This window comes from Xenopus laevis, chromosome 4S (assembly GCF_017654675.1).
Source record: "Xenopus laevis strain J_2021 chromosome 4S, Xenopus_laevis_v10.1, whole genome shotgun sequence".
Lineage (NCBI taxonomy): Eukaryota > Metazoa > Chordata > Amphibia > Anura > Pipidae > Xenopus > Xenopus laevis.
Window position 1 is genome coordinate 85,103,753 of NC_054378.1, and position 24,274 is coordinate 85,128,026.

At 37.6% G+C, this 24,274-nt stretch overlaps 1 protein-coding gene across 3 annotated transcripts; it reads right to left on the reverse strand.

The window, feature by feature from the left end:
* Nucleotides 1-1,115: 1,115 nt before the first annotated feature.
* On the reverse strand, nucleotides 1,116-24,252 carry lrrc8b.S (leucine rich repeat containing 8 VRAC subunit B S homeolog). 3 transcript variants are annotated; one of them, XM_041591376.1, is made up of 4 exons: nucleotides 24,039-24,252; nucleotides 10,499-10,632; nucleotides 4,327-6,456; nucleotides 1,116-1,950 (listed from the first exon to the last, which is right to left on the reverse strand). In XM_041591376.1, exons 3-4 carry the CDS (start codon nucleotides 6,436-6,438, stop codon nucleotides 1,672-1,674), a joined length of 2,391 nt encoding a protein of 796 aa, XP_041447310.1. In that variant the 5' UTR covers nucleotides 6,439-6,456; nucleotides 10,499-10,632; nucleotides 24,039-24,252; the 3' UTR covers nucleotides 1,116-1,671.
* Nucleotides 24,253-24,274: the final 22 nt, after the last annotated feature.

Consider the following 24,274-nt stretch of genomic DNA (forward strand, 5'->3'; position numbering starts at 1 on the left):
ATTTTTGGACGCAAGTTCGCGAACATTTTTTCCGCCGTTCGCTACATCCCTACCTGACATCACGGATCCGGATATCAGAAAGCCGAAGCAAATAATGAGAACTGAATCATACCTTAAAATAACAGTAACACCAAAAATTAAAGTGTTCTAAAGAAATTGAAAATGTAATGTACTGGTACAACTGGTGTATTTGCTTTGGTAATTCTCTTTTAGTTTATATAAACAAGCAGCTGTGTAGCCATGGAGGCAGCCATTCAAGGTTAAAAAAGGAGAAAGGGCACAGGATACACAGCCGATATAACAAATAAGTTATATAGTATACAGTTTACAGTATTTATCTACTGTGTATCCTGTGTTTGAATGGCTGCCCCTGTGGCTACACAGCAGCTTGTTTATATAAACTATAGTTGTATTTCTAAAGCAAACACACCAGTTTTAGCAGTAGATGGCAACAGTACAATATATTGTCATTCCTTTAAACCACTTTAATTTTGTGGTGTTAAAGGTTCTTTAAAGAGATGTATTCATTTTGTACCTAAAAAGGCTAGTGGCTTAGAGAGGCAATCACATGTCCCCCACATAATGTATCTGTAAAGTAGCTGAACATGAATGATAAATCACCCACTGCTTGTGAGAACAGTAGAGAATTAGTAAAAAAACTCTCATTCTGCAACAAGAAAAACTATAGTTCAATGGCTAGAAAATTCCCCTTTTTACTTCACACTGTGTAAGGCATTGGACTGATTACTACATGGTTATCTCCAGTATGTGGCTTTATAAGCTGGCTGGTTCTACAAGTTCAGTAACAGCTGAAGGTCGAAAGAGTTGGGAAACCTACTTGGTCTACAAAGTAAAGTTCTACATTCCACACCTCATTTACCACAGCAAAGACACATGCAATGCATCTGAGTGACTACAATTTTCTTGTTGCGGACTACTCCAATTGGACAGCCCCTTATCTAAACCAGTCATATTCTACTCTAAATACTTTCTGTCCATTGGTGCTTTGTTATCTCTCTGTACAACTTGCTATACTGTAGTGTGAACACTGAGTAACGGAGGTCATATTTGTATAACCCATAATATATCTTTATGAACACACAATAGGTACAGTATAAGTTCCACACACAAAGTTTTTAATTTTAAAAATTAAATACATACAATGTTTCTTTTTTAGATACTGTTGGCCATTATTATAATTATTTTTTGGATAGCTGTAAACAAATGTGTCCCTGATAGAATCCCATACTTATGGGACAATCAGGCTTTTTGTTGTACTGTAGCACACCAGGTAGAAACATTTGCAAAAATAAATACTTAAACCATGATGGCATTGACTAATCTGTAATCACAACGTACCATCAAACCTACCAAAATGAAGAATACAAATATCTTACAGCTGTAAAAATAAACAGTTATTTTTTTCACTTCGATATTTAGTATTTATCAAGGCTTGACAATTATTTCTTGAAATTCACACACACACGGGCAGCAAGTTCTGCCATAATGTTGGAAATATACACATTTGCAAAAATGATCCATTATGTCTTGATGTGAATATATCTACAGGGTTTGTATCCCCATAAGTCCAAGAACCAAATGGAAATAACATTAGCAACAATGCAATTTGATCGCCACTCTGTACCCTTAAATAATGAGAGCAAATATCCTTCATTGCATCTTTTCTTTCTGTGAGGGTTTGGCATTTTCCTTTGCAAGTGATGGAAGGGTACGCAACACATGAGTTTCCACAATGATGCAGTTTGCTTTAAGAGACTGGCATGATTCCATTTCAGGAGGAAGGGATTCAATTTGGTTACCAATAAGCTCGATCTTAATGAGGTTCATCAGGTCGCCAACTTGTGGAGAGATGCTCATCAGGCTGTTTTTTCCCAGTAATAAATACTGAAGTTTGCTGCATTTAAATAGTCCATCAGGCAGTGTTTCAATCTGGAAAAAAATGAAAGCCAAAGACATCATCAGGAATGCTTAGACACTACTTTTTCCACGTTTCCATAACTATTATTAAGAATGTGCATAAGACAGTTAAAGTGGCTGCTGAAAGAGTCAGAAAGTTAGATGGAAGCGATTAAACCTACTACATGCTTAGTGAAAAGTTAGCCAACAAAAGGAGTAAAGAGTTACAGCTGATCCATGTAGTCTGATTTACTGATTTATCAAGGGTCGAAGTGAATTTGAGGGAATTTTCGAAGTAAAAAAATTCAAAGTAATTTTTTTGGATACTTCGACCATCGAATAGGATACTACGACTTCGACTCGAAGTAAAATCATTAGAACATTCGACGATTCGATAATCAAAGTTTAAAAAAACTTCGACTTCAATACTTTGCCAAATTAAACCTGCCGAAGTGCTATGTTAGCCTATGGGGACCTTCTAGAGCATTTTTCTAAGTTTTTGGAAGTCGAAGTAAAATCGTTCAATCGATCGCTCAAATCCTTCGAATCTTGCGAACGAACGATTTTACTTCGACCGCAGGATACCTAAATTCGATGAAAAAAACTTCGACTTTGTTATTCGAATTCGAAGTATTTCAATTCGATGGTCGAATTTCGAAGTATTTTTAACTTAGAAATTCGACCCTTGATAAATCTGCCCCATACTGTCTGTTTTACTATATTTGGATTATTTGGATGAAATCTATAGAGCATCCATGTATGTGCAGCAGTTCTGTTTTTTTTGGGAAACTTTAGCATTCAAATAAGTCTGGATGGGTGTTTCAACTATATAACACATAAGTGTCTCTGCAATTTTAGAATGATTCAATTTACAGATATTGAAATTACTTCAGATATGCTACATACAATGCTGTCCTTACATCTGTACCCCAGCAGTTTCCGAACACTCCACACATTCATTCATGCAACTCGAACACCAGTTTCTAGGAGTTGCATGACACATTGGATAATCCTATCACAGTAACTACACAGAATCAACACCTCTGTGAATTTCTTCAGATGTCACCTCTTTGAAGAGTTACAATGTGCCATTGTGATTGGATTAGTGGAAGAGTTTATATGCCGAGAATTTCCCACAGCAGTCAGTTGAACTGAAGAAGCTGCTCGGATGAGTAGTTAAACATCTTCAATGATTACTCAGCGAGTCCAGTTGTTTTAGAATTACTTATACTAGATATTCTGATATGGCACAGTACACTGCAACCCTTGGTCCACATATCGTAGGACATTACTAAAAGCTATCTTATAGAAACCAGTTGAACTGGAGTTGGCTTGACTGACGCAAACTACAATGCACATGGTCATTAATATACACAAAGGGCTGAGGCATTGTGAATGCAAGAGTATAATTGTCCACTTTATAGCACTTCATGAAATGCTCAAAGCAACATTAGCATGTTATAGATTTCTATAGTACATTATATAGGAACAGATAAACAAATCACAGTTGCCCTGCATTTCATCAGTTAATATCAGGCAGGCACAGACAATTATTCATAAAAAAAAAGTCTTGTCAAGGAAACCCTGGCAAACAAAAGATCATTCAATTAAATGACCTAACCCAAAATGGTATGAATTCTCCATCAGCACAGGATGTGCTGCAGCTGCATAATCTTCAATATAAGCAGTACATATGTAATATTACATTTATGCTAAGCAGGGGAGCACAATCGAATACTATTTATTTCAATCTCCCCCAGTATCCTCTGCCAACTATTAGCTGGCTAAAAAATATGGTATTATTCAACAAACACAGTAAAGTTTTTACTGGTCTGCAGCATGTTTTTTATACTTAAAGGAAACTAAAACAAACATGCAATCCAGTCATGGGATCTACTATCTGGAAAACCATTATCCAGAAAGCTCCTCATTACAGAAATACCATCTCACACAGCCTTCATTGTAACCATGGAATTCAAAATTAATACTAATATGTGATTAATCCTTATTGGAGGCAACACAATTCTGTTGGGTTTATTTAATTTTAAAAATTATTGATTGATAGACAATGTATACTATGCCATTGTATCGAATGTTAGATATTCTCTTCATCTGCATAACATTTGCTGTCATACTGATTTCATTTGTTTAATATGAAAATCAAATAAAATATTTTCAAAATAAAATGATAGACAATGTATAGTAGTCCAAATTACAGAAAGTTCCCTTATCTACAAAACCCCAGGTCCTGAGCATTCTGGATAACTAGTCCCATACCTGTATAATGCTGTGCATGGTGAAAGGGCATAATATGGTTGTTTTACAGCACTACCATTTATTTTCACTAGAGAGAGTCGTAAAGAAGAATACAATTTTTAAACATATGCTGGCTTGTGATACAGTACTTACACTGTTTTTCGTCACAGCAAAATGCTGAAGGTTCTTCAACAGCTGGATTTCCTCTGGGATAAAGGATAAATTGTTATAGCTTAGGTCCAGAACCCGGAGTTTGTTACACAGGAAGAGTTGAAGTGGCACTATTTCAATGTTATTGTGATTTAGGTAGAGCTGTTCTAGGTTTGCTAGAACTCCGATCTGAATTGGAATGTAAGCAATAGAATTGTGCCACAGCTTCAGACAGGTCAGCTTCTGTAGATGCTGAAAGCTAATTATTTCCTCAATCGTCTTAAAGTTATTTCCTCTAAAATTAATCTCCTGCAGTTCTCGGAGACTGAAAATGGAGTGTGGAATTCGTTCTAAGTCACAGTTGATGAGTTCCAGGCAAGAAAGGTTTGTCAGTTTTTTCAAACTGATTAAGACTATCAGTCTGTGTCCTTCGTTATTAACGGACAGCTTCTCCAGTGATGGTAACAAATCTGTGACTACAGGAGGGATCCTGGGAAGGCTGCTCTTCAAATAGAGGGTTTTCAGGTTTTTCAAGTCCTGAAGGCCTTCAATGTAAAAATAACTGTAATTATCAAGAGATCCTGCTAAGTATAGTTCCTTCAACTTTTTCAAAAGAAAGAGCCACGTTGGGATCTTTTCTGTTGTAGTAAATTTCAAATGCAGGATTTCAAGGTTCTCTGAAAGAAAGCTTAGTGCCTGCAAATCTACAGTAAGTGTGGAATGGTAAATATGAAGTTCCTTAAGGTTTACCATTTGGGTTATCATAGGAGTCAATTTGGCATCTGGTATAAGTTCCAAGACCAGTACCTCAATGTCGTTAAGTTCAAAGACATTGTCTGGCAAGCCACTTAACATGAACATATGAAGTTCCATTTTGTCCTGTGCATTTCGCCGTAACTTACTCTTCAGCATTTCTACAGTCCACTCATTGTTGAGATTAATTTGTTTCAATCTGTTCTCGCTCACTTCTGACAAAAATATTGAAAACCGTTTGGCGTACAAGGGATCATATTGATCTGCTAAGTGAAGCATGAAGGCAAAGTCATTTTTTACATCTGGGATGTCGCTGTAATTGCTTTTTTCTCTCACTGCTTCAAAGGAATATTGCTTGAGAGAACTTCTAAGCATCCACCACAGACTATAAAAGCAAGCGTAACCATACAAGAACACAAGAAGAACATAAAACGTAGCTAAGACTTTGAAAATGACTGCAAGAGAGTAAACACATTGGTATCTTCTGTACCCTGTGAATGCTTCAATATCAACAATGCAGTCAATTTCAAATGTTATATTCATCAAATAATAAGACACGTATGCAATAATCACAATTAGTGCAATTACTTTCACGACAATTTGCTTCATATACAATCTGTATATAATGTCCTTTTGTTCAACATGGAACCTGAACCTACGCACTCTCTCAAATAAAGCCTTGGCTTGTTCACCTTCCTTTTTGTCTAGGACACCTGAGGCATCATCTTCTACTGTTGATGACTCAATTCCAGGCTGCAGAGATTGCCTGCGAGCCTCTGCATCTTCAGCACCAGAAGAAGTCATAAGATGGGATCTTTTACGCTGTATTTTCATTGTTTGTTGAGCAACTGCCTCTGACAAAGCCCTTGTTGTCCATGGGGAATCAAAACATTTATATAGAATTGCTACAAAATGCTCCAATCTAGAACTTGTACTTGGATAGTGAAGCCAGAAGTTGCTGCAAATTGCAAAGACTATTGAATGCAGGAACACAAGGTAGGGGAAGAATTTGGCAAACCAGTGAAGCTGCTTTTCATAACATACGGCATCAATGTAAGCATACTGTTGGCGGTGAAGATCATTTACAATGCCTAAGGATGGTATTGCCTGACCTGCAGAAGCAGCTGATAAGTTAACATGTAGATGGACTGGTTCCAGAGGATGTACGCACTGATTGTCTACTTCAGCTTTACAGGGAAGGCACAGCATTCTGCTCTGGGTAAGTTGCAGTGCGCCTGCTAACACTGAAATCATTAACATAACCATGGTGATGTAATACCAAAAGACATCCCACCATGGCTTTAAAATATGATAAGATGTTTGAGCATCTGCAAGAAATCTGAGTTCGGTCACAGTGATCATGGCTTCGGCGGTTGGTGACTGCGTGGAAGAAATAAAAACATGTTACTGGGAGATCAATAGCATAATATAAAATATTTCTGTTTAACATCCAAATTGTGGAAAAATATAAATGTGCATTATAACTCTCTCAGTGGATAGTCTTAGTTCTATATCCTAGAATAGTAGTATATGTTCAGATTACAGACAATAAGGGGCCCATTTACTAACAATTGAATTGCGTTTTTCCCAAAACATTTGTGGTTTTTTCATATTTCTTAAAAGCTGTAAAATTTCAAGATTTATTAAGAAAATCCACAAAAACCTCTAATGCATAACTTCAAGTAAAAGTTGTCCAGGTGCAATAGAAGTCAACGGGAGATTTTAATCAAGAGTTTTAGAGGTTTTTTGGTCGTGTTTTTTTAGCACAACGTTTACAGCTTTCTTCATTCTTACTTTTTAATTTGGATCTTTAAATGACAATCGTGGTTTTAGAGTTTGTAAATTTAGTCATGGTTTCTAAAACCTCTAAAATCACTAAATTTGGCCTTTAGCACACTGATGCCACAAGAGGTATTAAATACATTAGAGAAGAGCGCTGGCAAAGAGATGTCTAGACATAAAATATATTTTTAGGCCATCCAATACAGGTGTGGGACCTGTTATCCAGAATGCCTGGGACCTGGGGTTTTCTGGAAAATGGAAATCTATTAGAAAATCATTTAAACATATAATAAACACAATAAGTGGGCTTTGTTTCCAATAAGGATTAATTATATCTTATTTTGGGTTCCACACCTGTATGTACTTTGCTAATGTATTTAAAGGAGAACTAAACCTTAAAAACGAATGTGGCTAAAAAATGCCATGTTTTATATACTGAACTTATTGCACCAGTCTAAAGTTTCAGCTTCTCAATAGCAGCAATGATCCAGGACTTAAAACTTGTCACAGGGGAAAGTGTCAGTGGACTCTGAGCAGCTTAGGTACCGTCACAAATGAGAAAATGAGGTTGGCCTGTAATATAAGCTGATGCCACAAGGCTGAATATTAAATTCTGATGCTAATTGCACTGGTTTCTGTACTGCCATGTAGTAATTATCTGTATTAATTACTAATCAGCCTTATATTGTGACATTCATTTTCTATGTTTACTGTATATTGTGAGTGGGTCTCTAAGCTCAGTTTGTGACAGCAGCACAGACCATGTGCAGTGAATCAGCAGAAAAGAAGATGGGGAGCTACTGGGGCATCTTTGGAGACACAGATCTTTACTGATAAGGGTCAGGGTTCACAGGCAGATTCAGGGAGATTAGTCACACGGCAGCAAATCTCCTCTTCTTCGAGGCGACTAATCTCCCCGAACTGCCTCCCCTCCCTTCTTGACGGCTAAAATGCAAATCACCGGCGGGGTGGCACTCGGCGCGATTCGTTTTCCGTGGTCACCTGAAGTTGCTGCACAAGGAAACCTCGGGCGACTTCAGAAAACGAATTGCGACGAGTGCCATCCCGCCGGGGATTTGCATTTTAGCCTGCGGAAAGGCAGGGGAGATTAGTCGCCCCGAAAAAGAGGAGATTTTACAACGGGCGACTAATCTCCCTGAATCTGCCTGTGTACCCTGACCCTAAAGGCCTGTGGTTGCCTTGGGCACTTCACAACATTTCTAGCTATTTCTTTAGTTAGGCTTTAGTTCTTCTTTAATATCCCTGTAGCAAGTGAGTGGGCCACCAGCACACAAAAGAAATCTTGATGCAGTCTTGGATACTGGATACTTACTAAAGTAATAAAAAGTACTGATCAACATAACTTCGTATGATAGAGTGTGCAATTATCCAGCACTTTAATATATCTGAAAATGGCTGCACAGAGTCCATGGGAATATGGTTTTAAAAAACGTATTGCCCTTATTTTCCATGCCATCAATATATATTCTGCACAATAAAAGTAGCAAGCAATGGGTATGCAAATACGATTGAAGAAACGTGTCCTAATGGTTTAGGACCGATACCCTTATTGCCAGCATTAAAGGGATACTGTTATGGGAAAAAACATTTTTCAAAATGAATCAGTTAATAGTGCTGCTATTTCAATTTTGAAATCTGACATGGGGCTAGACATATTGTCAATTTCCCATCTGCCCCAAGTCATGTGAAAATCTGTTTGCTCTTTTGAGAAATGGATTTCAGTGCAGAATTCTACTGGAGTATCACTATTAACTGATGCGTTTTGAAAAAAGCAATGTTTTCCGATGACAGGATCCCTTTAATATGCAGGAATTATTGTGTTTTAATTAGAATCCGCCGACTGAAGAGGAAACCAGAAGAGCTTCAATAACCCTTTTCTATAGCTTCCACCATGCAAGATTTCTACCACTGTAATGTGATACCAGGACAAATTAGTTGACAATTTATTGTTAGTGCTGGAAAAAAGAAATTGCATTTACAACCGTCTCATATACGGATCCCAGGAATAGCCATGGCACATTGTTTATGTTTGTTCTTAAGTTCAACACATTATTAATGCCTAGTAGATGGGGGACTTTGATGCTCTCTAAGCAGATAACTGAACCTAGCCACACCTAGTCACTATTACCCTAGAAACATTAGGAAGCCAATTAGTCTCGATCATAGTTACTTTAGGTGCTTTCAGTAATCACCCCTCTTTAAAAGCCCCAAAATATTTTCATATTACCATTGCAACAGAAATATTGCACTTTTATGCACAATTATTAGCATGCTAGGGGCCAACCTAATAAATAAACTTGGGATTCAGGCATGTGTTGAACCAGATGCATTAATTAAATATTAATGTCACAACCCCCTCTAAGACTGATCTGTAAAGACATTTTGTTGGAAAGCTAACCAATGACTTGTTCACACAGATGGAAAAATGGATAAATCTAGTTTGCAAGACTACAAACTAAAGGAAGCCAAACACGAAGTGCATAAAAAGCTTTTGTCAAGAATATGGTCTGTTTAAAGCTAAGCAGATGCAACATAATCTTACAGGATAAGAGGACACTAATATTAAAATACTAGCAAGCTATATCCTAGAGAAAAAAAAATAACCAAAAATAACCCAAATAGTCACAAAACTATTTTTCTCCAAACATGGTGGCTTCTGTACACCTTTCCCTGAAACTTCTTGTGTACATTTTTGAGATTGGCTTCTAACTTTATTCAAACAGGTTCTCAATCCATGTATACACAGCATTATATTAATTGGAATCACTGCTTCTATAATTTTAAACAAAACAATCTGCTTCTATACTTCCTGATACCCAAGAATCAACCTAACTCGATCTCATCCAGCAACAAGTCAGTGTTCTGAAATCCCCTTGTTGTGTTTTATCACATCCCTGAAACCACTTTGTTGACAAGTGATGTAGTTAACAAATAAAACAGAGTCTACAGAACTTTAGTTTTATGATTATGTTTTAACTGTGTATGTATTAGGTCATAAGCGGATATGGGGCTGCCCTTAAGAATATAGTGCTGACTGCATACCTCTACCTGTGTGACATTCAGAGCCATAGAAGACGCAGGCCACAACAGGGTGTAAAAAATGGCACCTGATCTCACCTGATTTAAAAAAAAAAATGACAATTGGAAACCAGTAACAGTCCTGGGAAAAAAGGCATGCTTAACTTCAAAAATGTCTATTTCCATAGACTACTATAAGCAGAGGCTTTACCCCACAAGCGTGAGTGCACAGTGATCAAGACACCAAGACAAGAAGTGATATGTTCCTAGGGCCTCCTATTTATAGACAATATAGTATGGCACTCGGGAAAGCAGTCACGTTATTCTATTTTCATGGAATAGCCTATAGGTCTTTTATAATAAAGAGAACCATTGGCACAATATCCAGAACCGTAGCCAACAATGAAGAGGAGAAAGCACAACCAAAAATGTTTTTATATTACTCACAAGTCGTAACTATAATGTTTTAATATACAAATTAGGATTCAGGTTTGACAAGCCCAAAAATTTAGTGCAACACTTATCTAAAATGAAGGACAAAAAAGTCTAAAAGACAAGCCTATTGTGATCCAGTTAGATCTCCTTAACTCATGTGACTTACCCCACAGCTTCAGCAAATAGCAGTTTGGAACAATCTGATCAGTCGGGAGGTCTGGATCTTTTAATATGCATAGATCTCGTCATATCTGCATTGACTTTCATTCCGTCTCAGAAGAAAAAGTGATCTTGGTTCCCCTATAGTTAACATAAGAGGAACTTATGAACACACAAAGAAATCTAAACTGAGCAGTTTTTGTATTTAGCAGAACAAAGAAAACAAAATGAAAGGGATTGCGTCATGAAGTACCTTGGGCAATAATGACTAATCTGGAACAGAAGTATGCTTTACTTTAATGGGACATGATCCTTCCCTAAAAATGACCTATTTGCACCCCCTAGCTTTTAAAATAGATAAGACAGTTACAGATGCAAGAGAATCTTTGAATGCGGACATCGCTACATCACTCATCTTTATGTTGTCTAACATGGTCAGATTACTGTGCAATTTTTGGTGATATTACAATGTAAGTAAAGTAAGTAAACATCAGAGCTGTTCTGAAGTTCTGAGCTAAAACAAATATTTTATTATGGCTTCACTGATGATCACATGAACAAAACTCAAATAGTCCAGTGGCATTTTTTTAATTATTATTATTGTGCATTGCTGTTTAAAGAATCCATTGCTTATGTTGTTGGACTACAGATCCTACTGTACTTAAGCCTTGAAAATATGTTTGGGTATATTAGGAGCTGATGTCCAAAACCTGGGTGGAGCAACTTCAGTGGTTGTCCCCGTTTATTTAAAAAGAAAGTTAATGTGGGTTCTGATATAGTAACATATTGGGGTGCATAGTGCATAGTCAGTTAGGGTCTCTGACTCTGTGAGAGCTCTGAGACAGCCCCCAATATGTTACTATATCAGAACCCACATTAACGTCTATTTCATTGAACAGGAAATCCTGTTATAGAAACCACTAAAAATGTAAAATTATTATAAACTGCTAAACTGTTCAGTGGAGCACTTCAGGTAAGTTTATATAAATTTTCTACTTGACTTAGCCATTACACACTTACAGAGTTTCTGGAAAAAATACATCCATCAATTCTAAAAGTTTCCTCAAACAACTTCTACTTGGTTTCTCACTGGCCACACTAATTTACTATAAGTAATATAGCTATAGAATTATTTTCTACTTCCTGCATTGTGGATTAGTATCCACCTCTGCTTTAAAAGTGGTGATTCTAAAAAACAAGGGTTGAAAGCTCCAGGTGTGTCCTGCAGTAGGGTACAGATTATACTGTAGGGACACAGGAACCTGTAAAAGTGCACTTTGCAGGTCATAAAGGGGGTGGAGCTTGGGGCAGGGGGGGGGGTTGGTGGATTGTGGGCAGGGTTTCAGCATAATGAGGCATGATTGGGGTGGATCAAGGGTGCGGTCATGAGCACAAGGGTAATTGCTTCATTATACTTGTTGTTGGGGCCCTGCCTTTGTAGTACAGAGCCCCTTCCTGATGGTGGTCCTGCCTACAGTGCGGGCTACTAAGTCAGCTGGCATTCAATTGCCCCTCTAAACACAATGACAATTTAGTTGAAACACTGTTCTGCAACATGCCATTTGTCCCCTTTAATTAACCATTCCTGCATATTTTTTTCAGAATAGTAGTTTACATGGAACTTTTAGACAAAATTCTTAGCAAACATAAAAATACTTAGCTAAGTAGACTTTATTTATCATTTATATGTTTGTGTCTGAATGTAGATACATATAGGATAAAACTTTTGATATGGCATTTTTTTCCATGATAGGATTTTCTGCACAACAAAACTTGTGCGAGTGAACCCTGCAGTGACAGGCATATGTTCATTGCCAACTGTTACTAAGTTCCTAAATCTCTGTCCCAGGAAGGTCTACAGACAGAAATCGTCCCAGGTTTTAAAATTAACCAGCTGTACGGAACTGGACAAAAAGCAATGCACTCTTAGTGCCCACAAGGTGTCCAGAAAATTTTATCAACTGATGAACCTTCAAAAACTGTATGGAAAAAATACACAATAACATATTAACAATTTTGCAAAGAACCATTTGGAGAGACAAATCTGTGTTTTTACCTCTAAAATGTATACTTTGCAAGCTATGTACAGTATATAGGGGGAAAATGATTTATGCACCAAATAAGTCACCTGAGAAGTATAACATGGCATTAGGTATTATTCTGAATTCTAGAATACATAACTGTATTCTTCTGGTCAAAACTGTTAACATTTAAAAAAAAAAAAAAAAGCCTCCAGCAATCATTAGAAACCGGAAATAACTTGCATGAAATGCTCATGCAAGTCTGTAACAAATAGCATGTTAACTGCATCCTCCAGACCAAAGGTTCACATTAAAGGACATGTTAACCCCCCAGCCAAAAATCTTATCTGTAAAAAGCCCCACTGTGATCTTTAAATACCTGCCTCTGTGGTCACTGAGAAGTTAATAGAGCGGCTGCTCCGTTCCCTTGATCTGTCTGCATATCGGCAGCTGGCTTGCTCCCTCTCCCCCCTCCCTTCAGAATTCTCCTTGCCGTTTGGCGTGGGGAGCATGCGCCCTTCTCTGCTTCAGTACAGCTGAAGCTTGCGTTATGAAGTTTTTGTGCAGAAGGGACTATGCGCACATGCGCATTTAGAAGAGGAAGCCAGAAGCGATAACGCCGTGCAGGGAAAATGGCCGCCGGGTGAAAAGTTAAATGCAGTTACACACAAAGCGACGGTGCAGGACGTAGGATCCGAATGGGGGTGCGAAAATGATGCGGTTGAGGTCAGGGTAAGGTGCTCTATGCACACAGACTGGCACCACAAAAATACTTTACATGTCCTTTAAAAAGAATCCATATATATATCCAGCTACCTATATAGATATAGAAACTTAATTCACTACAGGAAGCAGGGGTGATGAGTTGCATCCAAAATAACACTTTGCACAGTGGACTTTCATGTGTAGCCGAGTCTTCTGGCTCAGTTTCCACCTTAGAGCAATGGATAGAGTTCACTTCTGAGTTATCCAGACAGTATATGGGTGTACACGGATCCCAGTTGTTTCTGCCAATATTGAGCTGACAGTGGTGGGTCAAAGTAAGCTTGACATATAGCTCCTATGCTGCACTGAGTTCCCATGGTTAACCAGTGAGTTTCTGGTCCTCAACCTTGCCAGGATTTGTGTTCTTCTGAGGAAGGGCTTGGACAGTATATGTGGAAACAATCTGCAACAAAAAATCTGCATGGGTGAGATCTTGCTGATGCAGAATGACCACCGTGTGTCTTGTTGCTCTGCTCACTTTGCTTGTCCCTTGCCCATTTTTATGTTAATTAATTTGGTTAAACTTACATAATATGTCACTGATCATTACATTTGCTTACAAACAGCTCACAATGTTATTTAAAGGGGACCTGTCACAATAAGAAATAATTCCAAATTATTTTCTATCATGTTAGTTGAGCAAAATAAAATACGGACATCTAGGAAGTGCTAAATGGAGGCAGGCAGGTAATATTTGATTGACAGCTCAGATATTTAAACACCTTTATAACAGGCCTGGATGCTTAAATGAAGACAAATAATTTGGGTTCCATGTTTAATTTGCAAATTACTTTTATTACACAGCTTTTATGTGTAGCTGACAGGTCCGCTTTAAAAGTCCATAAATAAAAGCACTTTCTACAAAAGGAATAGTTGGGACTCACACACACACACACACACACTCTTATGTTTATGTCTGCAAATGCAGTGAACAAAGTGCAATTCTAAGTGCAACTGTCATGTTTTTTCCCTAGAATTCCAGTTATGTTCCTGTGCCGGCAATCGTGCCCAATGCACCAAAATTAAAGCAATCACGCTTGCACTTCGGTCTTAATCTGACACAATTGTGATGAAAGTTTCTAAGCCTAGTTGACTTCTTTTCCAGTGTTCAGCACAAGAGCGGCGGAGTGCCTGCTGCCTGTTGGCACAGGGTTTTCGAATGCCTGGTCCAGAGGTGGTGGTAGCTCCATGGTTTCTCTGTGTCAATAGGTGCAACTGCTCTTTAATCGGTGTGGGAGGTAAGAAGGACTAAGAAGCATAGAGCATAACTATACAGAAGTGCGAAGAGCGCCTTCTGAGCCTATTAAAATGACTGTCCAATATAATAATCTAAAGAAAAATGCATTTTTTTTTTAACATTAATCTTGCATTCAATTAACTGTGTACAAAATATATAATGCTCTCACTAATCACTACTTATACAGTAAGTTCACTCTTTAATTAAACCTTGCATTCCACATAAGGAATAATATATATGGCACCTATTTAAACAACATTTTTCTTGCATGAAACTACCAGCTGGTCTCTAAAGTATTAAACAACTTTGAAAAACAAGACTGCTCCTGCTTCTTCCTGGATAATATAACTGATTTAACCCAGATTTATGTCCACTCTTCTCCTCTGGGAAGCGATGATACATGAAAACAATTGGAATGATCCCACGGGAAAGATGACAGAACTATTTGTCTGCGAAAGGCAATAGTAGTGCTGTAACCCAATAATAACAGGATGTGCTGTAATTCTAGGTATAGATAAAACTCTTTCTGTCCTCTGTTTTTTCTCATGTCTGCTGTGTCAGTCTTACAACTGAGTACAATTGTATGGCCGGGATGCTAAGGGGCAGATTTGTCAAGGGTCGAATTTAATTTTTTTTAGAATTTTCGAGATTTATCATATTCTGGCTCTTTAAGAACTCAATTTGACTATTCCCCACCTAAAACCTGCCGAAACGCTATATAAGTCAATGGAAGAAACTCAGGGAAAAATTTTCAGCTGTTTTTCAGAGAAAAAAACTCTAATCAAGCTTTTTTAAATTCAAATCGAATTTGATTTCAGTTTTCGGTTCGATCCTATTCATCCGACTTTTGAAAATTAAATTTTATTAATAAATTTCAATTGGTCGAATTTAGAGTTCATGGCAATCATGGGAGTTTTACAAAACTCCCATGAATTCGAAATTCGACCCTTGATAAGTGTGCCTTCCCATGTAGTTGTTGCACAAGTTTGTTGCAGTCAGTTGGCTAAAAGTCCCATTCATTAAAATGTACTTGTATCAAATAGTGTTCCAATCCATTCTGCCCCCTCCTATCAATTGCTTTCAGATTGTCTACTGACAGAGGGGAACCCTGGAGCTACAACCACCTCCGATGGTAGAGGTAGCGCCAAGGTTCCTGTCTCAATGGATCAAACAAACTTGCACCTAAAGAAACATGAGCAGACCTCATTTTGACAGTGAGCACAGAAATGCCATATTACAGTCTGTGTGGTGTTGATACATTCATGCAGCACTTTACAGATATTGTTCATCATTCACTTTAATCCCTGCCCCTGTGGATCATCTAAGGTCCTTATCACAGTGACATCAGGCTATAGTTGTGTAACTACCAGAGAAGCTGGTGGTGTGACTAGACAAGAACCAAGTAATCTGCTGCAATGGAAAGCCTGCTGGGGACCCACAAGCTTTGCAACAAGCTGGGAGAAACCTGAAAGAGAGCTTATACAGACAGACAGACAAATATACTAGGTAGGGTTGTTTGTATGGAGAGTTTATGTTTGACCTCCTAGTTCTATAACTGCTAGGTATCCCATCTCATACTTGTAGACTACAACTTGAGTCTCTTATGCAGCCTCTGAATTTAAAACGGTTGGTTGCACGGAATCATAATGGAGGGCTTATAAACCCTCCCCAAAAAAGTGTTGCAAGCATGAGTCTCATAACGAAGAGAAAAAATTAAATAAGGTAATAATGAAAAATAACAGCAGTTTGCTTTCTGTAAACTAGACAATAAAGCCTAGGTGCAGCACTCAAAGAGACCATCTGCCTATAAACCTCATATTAAATCAGAGACACTTCAGTGCAAAATGTAAGTTGGCACTTATGAATAAATGACAGAGGAATATTATCTCCATAACAATAAAATTTCAAGTGATGCTTGTCTTGAATATTTTTACATGAATAAACCACATCAAAATACATCTACCAAAATAGATAGCCAATATGAACATCTGAATTTGCTGAAAACCCAAATTTGTGTTGAAAATAAACTGACAAGTCATTATATCTACTTACCACTATCAATATTCAATCCTTTTGACTAGGGATGCACCAAATACACTTTTTCGGATTGGGCCGAACCCCCAAATCCTTTGTCAAAGATTGGGCCGAATACCGAACCGAATCCAAACCATAGTTTGCATATGCAAATCAGTGAGGGGGAGAGAAAAAAAGAGGCTAAAAAATGTACTTGTTTTGTGACAAAAAGTCACATGATTTTAAGGATTCGGATTCGGTTCGGCCAGGCACAAGGATTCAGCCAAATCCGAATCCTGCTGAAAATGGCCGAATCCTGCCCGAATACCAAACCGAATCCTGGATTCGGTGCATCCCTGCTTTTAACAACTACTAGTGATCCACTGTCATAAAGATAATTACAAATGGGCTATATGTTTTGTTTTTATCATCAGTGAACGGTGAATGCTTCCACAGTATGTCACAGTCCGGATGCAGGGTGGCATTCGCCGATAAGTAGTGACGGTTCAGCAAAATTGTTGGCAGAGTTTCGCATGAAAATAACACCTATAGACTCCAAATGGGTGAAAAAAATTAAATAGCAACATAGTAACATGGTACGTTAGGTTGAAAAAAGACACACATCCATCAAGTTCAACCTTTTAACTTTTTTCTGACCTGCCTAACTGCCAGTTGATCAAGAGGAAGGCAAAAGGCAAAGAAAAACCATCTGAAGCCTCTCCAATTTGCCTCAGAGGGGGAAAAAAAAACTTTCCCCGACTCCAAAATGGCAATCGGACTAGTCCCTGGATAAACTTTTACTATGAGCTTGTTGTTGGGGGGAAAAATTTGTTGTGTGTCAAAAAAAAAAAAAAAAATTTGTTGCCATTTTGTGAATTTTCGGCGAAACAAAACTTCAGATTCACCTATTATTACTGGTAAGTTTTTGATGAGAAAGGCAATAACATTTGAAATAAGCTTTAGTAAGTATTGAAGCAGCCAAAGCCATATGTAGAAATTATTTGTAGCGGAAATTGAGAAAAGGAAAAAATAGACCTTGGATGAATCTGTTGTGCATTGCTGTTGGAGTGTTTTAGGCCCCTGAGAACCAAATGGATTGTTTATGGCAAGCCTTCGATAACCACTTCTTTATTCATAATCAGCCCCTGATGCATATAAAGTTTTACAAAAAAAATATACATAGCTGCAAGTGAGCAAATATCATATGTACTAACAACATCCAATTAGAATTAAAAGCTTACCTGTACTGATCGGCACATTCTCTGGCTGTTCCTCAGGCCTTTAGGGCTTGGCAATAACATAAAGCATTTCCATAAAATGGATATATTTGGTGCAACATAAGTAAATGCACTCATGGCAGTAGATCTTAGAAATGCATGGCTTTGCCATTGTTTCCAAGTTCCGGGCATGAGCACATTCACAAAAGAATAATTATATGAAAATGGTTTGATGAGCTGAATCCTTTTATAGGCCCGTAATAAATGCTGAAAATGAGTTCATTTTAATCGGATGTTCCCATTTACAGCAGAAAACAGCAATTAGTGAATAGTACAAAATATTCCCAGTCAGTGTACACAGAGAGAGTACATGTTGTTGTAAAGGAAAAGCTGCTTAGTTGATTCGTTATTAATAGGAAAAACATATAACAGATACAGAAAAATTGGTATCTCTTTTCCAAAGAATATAGTGACCCTACCCCTACAAAGAAAAATATAGCTATATATTTTTGTAGACTCAACATTATGGGCATCTTAATACGGTACCAAAAATTACTGGAATGTGGCAAATTGTTAAGCATCTTTTCAGGGACTAGCTGAGTAGCTGACCTCTTCGATCACATACCTGGGGAAGTGCAAAAGGGTTGCACGGTCATGTTTAGTTATCTACCAGGTATCCCTTGTGTCTCCCTGTGCTGTGCTACTTTGCATCCATACTGGTACATAATGCATAACTGGTGGTGGATGCCCTCATTTAAACTGAAATTCTGGTGAAAAACAAGTTGATTTGCTGTGTAATATTTATTACAATATTGCTTGCAAATTACAGTGTTTTCCAGTACACACCTTACTAGTTAGTGAAAGCTAGGGTTGCCACCTTTTCTGAAAAATGTTACCGACTTGTGGGGGCGGGAACAAAAGGGGTGGTCTGTGAAGCAAAAGGGGCGGAGACACACACTGTGATGCAAAAAGGGTGGAGCAACATCGAGCAATGGCCAAAAGGTTGAAAAAAAGGTAAGTTCTGAGCAAATTGGGGGGCAGGCCAAGAGCTTTTTTTTTTTAAGGGTATTACAAATTGCCGGTAAATTTGTAATACCTGCCCAAGCCTTGGCAGGTGTTTTACCGGCTAGGCCGGTAACATACAGGCCGGATAGCAAGCCTAGTGGAAGCTATGTTCATTTTTCGCAAACATTTTTGCTGTAAGCAGTCCCCATCTACTTTTGCATCATACACTATGGAATGAATCGATCACTTTACAAGGAGAACCCTACACTAATGTTCACATTTATTTTCAGAAGTTCAGATAGCTTTTATGCACCTTTTCTAAATAAGCTTAAGTCAAAAAAACTGTAAGCAATTACAATTTATACTTGACAGCTCCTGCAGGGGTACCTGATAAGGGCACATTTGCACTTGAAACTTGGTGCATTTTAAGTCAAATGAACAAATATAGCATAATTCCAATTAGCATGCAATGTCATTTCTTTGTTTTGCTTATGATGAACATTTTTGACAGATTTTCACCAACTACTTTATTTTAAATTTACATGTTAGCTATAGAATAAATAGGTAAAAATTCACTTGTAATACATTCAGAGTGTTGTAGTAGATTGCTAGCTGTCCTTTAATGCCCCAGAGATGTTGTGAGACTACAATTTTCATCACCTGGCGGAAACACTTCTCCAGTCTGACAGTAACAGGAACAGTAACACCAAAAAAATTAAAGTGTTTTAAAGGGGTTGTTCATCCTTGAATTAAATTTTTAGTATCATGTAGAGAGGGATATTCTGAGACAATTTTCAATCGGTTTTCATATTATATTATTGGTGGTTTTTGAGCCATTTGGTTTTTTATTCAGCAGCTCTCCAGTTGAGGACCTGAATAGCAAGATGTGTAATAAAAAGTAGCAATAACAATAAATATGTAGCTTTACAAAGCATTTGTTTTTAGATTGGGTCAGTGACTCCTATTTTAAGCTGGAAAAAGTCAGAATAAAAGGGGCAAATAATTAAAAATCTATAGAAAATAATAAAAATAAAAAAATAATAAAAAGACCAATTGAAAAGTTGCTTAGAATTAGCCATTCTACTAAAAGTTAACTTAAAGGTGAACCACACCTTTAAAGAAATGAAAATATCATGTAGTGTTGCCCTACCCTGGTAAAACTGGTGTGTTTGCTTCAGAAAAACTACTATAGTTCATATAAACAAGCTGCTGTGTAGCAATAGCAGTAATTGAAGAAAGGCTATGGCACAGTTAAATAGTGGATAACAGACAACACCATTATGTTCTACAGAGCTGATCTGTTATCTACTGTGTTGCCTGAGCCTTTGAATGACTGTCCCCATTGCTACACAGCAGCTTATTTATATAAACAATAGTAGTGTTTCTGAAGCAAACACAGCAGTGCAACACTGCATTACTTATTTTTTGATGTTACTGTTCCTTTAAAGTATAAACAAAGTAATGGATGAAGGGGATAAGGTGTGGATTACTGGCCAATAAGGGCATTTGATAAGTGTCTAATCAGGGAAACTGGAAGAAAAGGCCTCTTTATTGTAGCAGTTTAGAATGTTCCTGGATCACTGAGCTGCCAGACAGAGACAGGAAAGTTAAACTTTAAACTCAAATTTTGGGAGAACTGTAAAAAATAAAAGATGGAAAGTAATTGAACAAAAAGTCTTTGTTTATGGTGAGCAATCTGAAAACAACTGAACTGGAAAAATTTTTGGAAGGTGAATAATCCCTTTAAAACTTCTGCACATAAACACACTTTTTGGTGATTTTTAATATTAAAAAATCGAATTATTTGCTGTCACATTATACAAGCAACCTAAGGCAACAGTTGAATCAATTTCCAAAATCCTCAGGTAACTCAGTAATTTGGAGCCCCATACTTTAATGCCCATTATACACAGCAAAGGTGATTAAAGCTGCTGCCTTGCAGCACTGAGTTTCTAGGTTTGATTCTAGACAGGGCACTATCTGCAAGGATAGAGTATGTTCTCCCTGTGCTTGCCTGGGTTCCTTCCCACATGTTAATTAGAAAGGCAATCTGAGCTGCAGCAACCAGGGGTGCTTCGCCAATGAGGCGGCAGCGCCCCACTAGGTACCAGGGGCAGCAAAAATGCTGCTCCTGGTACTTTAAGAGCGAATTTCCGAGGGAGGGGGGGCAGCAGCCTCAGGTGGCGGAGGGGCCAGGATTGCCTCTGGCAGCAACAAGTTAATATAAAATACAGATCTGAGCAATGGGTTACAGCACTCACTGAACTGGAAGTTATGATTTAGCTGTAATTTTTCCAGAAGCAAGGTAGAAAACACCATTAAACGGTAAGAAACATATTCAAGTTGCGAGTAATGAACTGTTACAAAGAAGTCACTATTTTCATACTGATTTCCTGTACCTTTGTTGCACTGTAGATAGTTTTTGTATTTTCCTTTCATTTTCTTGTATACATTATATATTTTTTTAAATTATATATAATTATTCTACTTGCATTTCTTTGTGTAGTCACTAAAGGTATAAAAATGATCATGCATTTGGTCTGCATTACCCTATAACTATATCCATAGGCTTGAAAGAAAAAAAAAAAGGAGAAAAAGAATGCCCCCTAAAGAGATCAGTATTGCACCTTCCTTCTAACTAGGATTTTTCATTAACCAATAAACGGTAAGCTTCATTATGCTATAGTTAAAATAGCCTCAAAGTTTGCTCCCTCTGAAGATATAAGGAATTATTATATTACATAACAGGCGAAAGCTTTAAATGGGGCTAAGGAGTCTTAAGATACATTGTTAGACACAAGTCCCTAAAAGATGAGCAATGAACCATTAACCATACATTATAATTTTTTTTGGACAAAGAATTCCCATACGAACTTAAATAAAAAGCAAAGGGGTGTTAAGATTTTTAGCCACACAGTCTTAATTGATATTGAAAAAGACTGGGATGAGCAATAAAAAGAATTCCAAAATTTTAACTCCAGTTCTGCCTCACCCACAACATTTTTTGTCATTGCCAAATTCTATTTGCAGATGCAAAGGTTGGCTATGGGTGCTGTCTATGCCCCAATATATGCTAATGTATTCATTGGGTGGTGGGAAGAAACAGTGTTCTCCGATTGCATGACTCACTACACCCAACCTGTTCTCCTTGGTTTCAGTACACACAGGTTCTGTTATTTGTGTGGACTGGCACATATAGTTATCTGCTATAAGACCCATCTTGAGCATGATGCCCCATATTTCACATTCAACTTAAAGCAGTATGGTATATAGATATTTAGTGTTGACCTAGCTGCTGGGGTTTGCAGACACCAACACCATACACTTAGGTGCCCATTTATCATTCTGAAACAACTATAAAAATGACAGTTCACACTTTGTTCGTTTAGTCAAATGTTTAAATCTGCTTTAAGAGCGGAGGTAACTAAATCCTTTAAACAAATTAAAGCTAATTTATCAGAGGCAAGGGAAGTCTGTGAAACACATTACGTATGTAATAAACACTATTTCTTGAGCACCTAGTATTCTAGTGCACTGCCCAACCTAATGCCGTGGTGCTTCTATCCTCTTAGACCTCAACACTGGTTTATAGTGTGTCCACAAACAGTTTAGAGAAATGAGGAGAGCAATCCAAAAGCAGAATTCCTGCTGCAAGATGCTTTTATTGCAGACTACTAAACACACTTTAACATGTTTTGGCCTTATGCGCCACTTTCTCAAGTGTTTCTTGAGTACATTATCACTGTCCCACTTTTCAGCAAGGTGGTTCTGATTTTTTATACCGGTATAGGATTATCCAAAATAAAGAAATCATATTTTAAAATTGTCGTTTTTTTGCTTATAATGGGCTCTATGGGAAGTGTAATTCAGAGGTTTCTAGATAACAGGTTTCCAGATAAGGGATCATATACCTGTATTTAACATTATCCCAACAGGACTATATTTTACATTATAAGCTGTACAAATATTTCAGAGTAATCAAATTGGTTCTCTAAAGCAATTAGGGAATAAGGAACAGCTACGTAACAAGATCTCCCTCTCATTAAATGGATTATTAACCTTTTGAGAAAACACGTCATGTTGTCGCTGTTGAAAATAAGTAAAAGAACAAGCACATTTTAAGAAAATATAAAGAAAAGCCGATCTTATCCAGTGGGGTCTGCACTGTAATATGATCTTCGAGTCTTCTTACGTCCAGTCCATTCCTTACTCATTTACATACTATTAACTGCATCTTTTTGCCAACATGAGGATGATACATTGCATTAGCAGTAGAAGAAACTTGCGCTGGCTTGATCTTTCCTAGCTTCCTTAGCTTGAAGGTAATCGCTTATAATAATACCGCCGATCACAGGCATTGCATAAGGCAATGGCACAAGGGGTAAAGTGTACTAACTTTGTCAGGCAGTTAAAAATCAAAGGCAGGTGAGGCAGAGGGTGTTTTCTTTCCGGGATTCAATTCACTGGTAGAGATAATGCCCTGTGTGCCATCAGCCTAAAGAGAATTCTCTCTCTATCTACTTACACTGCTCATTTCATGTAGATAATGAGTAATAATGAAACCATAATCATTATCCCTTTATAACTGAAAAAGAAATAAAGTTACATGATTTTTCTAATGAAAAGAAAAGCACCATATTATTTTCTATAAACCCTCTATTGGGTGCCCCTTCACACATCTCCAGCAATCCAAACCAAGGCACCACTTATCAACAGCAGTTCAGACAGATTATCTGACATCAGGAGGCACATAATACAAATAAACAGTTTTGTGCAATGCTATTTGCAACCAGTGCTGCCCCACAAACTGCATTCTAATAAAGTACTTTGTAATCATCAGATGAGCAGCCAAACAATACTCAGAGGCCACACAAAGACATTATATGCAGATTAACCTTCTAAGCACAATAGAAGGGGCCCTTCTCCCAAGATTCATACAAGTTACAAGCTGCTTTAGCATAGTCCTCAGAAATAAATAATAATATAATAATAAGAAAAAATTATATATATATATATATAAAACACACTGTGAGAATAGTAAAATCAGAAACAGGAAGCAACAAATGATTGAAGGAAGATATTCTGATGACCCAACAATGGCATCACCTATTGCAACTCTCAATCTCATAAGGTCGGTGGTAGTTGTAGAAGCAGCACAGGTAGCACAGAAATCTACCTTCCATACATAAACGTGCTAAACAGGCAGCTTATTATTATTATTATTATCATCATTATTATTATTATTATTATTATTAGAGCCCTTCCTCGCCCCAGCGCTAGTGTGCTTACCTGACCCCGCTGACAGCTATTCTATTTGTTCTTTGTCCGTGTGTGTCAGGCAGCAGCAGGTTCCTTATCAGTGTTACAGAAGCCCAGCAATTCTATAACCAATAGCTGCAGTCGCTAGCCTCAATGTCTCTTTTCATTGGTCAGCAGTGCTGTCTGTAAGCCGGGAGCACCTATAGTGAAACGTTATACATGGCCAATGCGGTCAGGGATCCCGGTGAGAACCTGAGCAAGGGATT

What these genes read in the sequence shown, in the direction of transcription:
- lrrc8b.S (XM_041591376.1), bottom strand. Translation starts at nt 6,438, where the DNA reads ATGATCACTGTGACCGAACTCAGATTTCTTGCAGATGCTCAAACATCT. An exon ending in TTGCTGTGACGAAAAACAGT is followed by an intron (nt 1,951 to 4,326) that starts GTAAGTACTGTA and finishes ATTTTTTTCCAG; the next exon opens with ATTGAAACACTGCCTGATGG.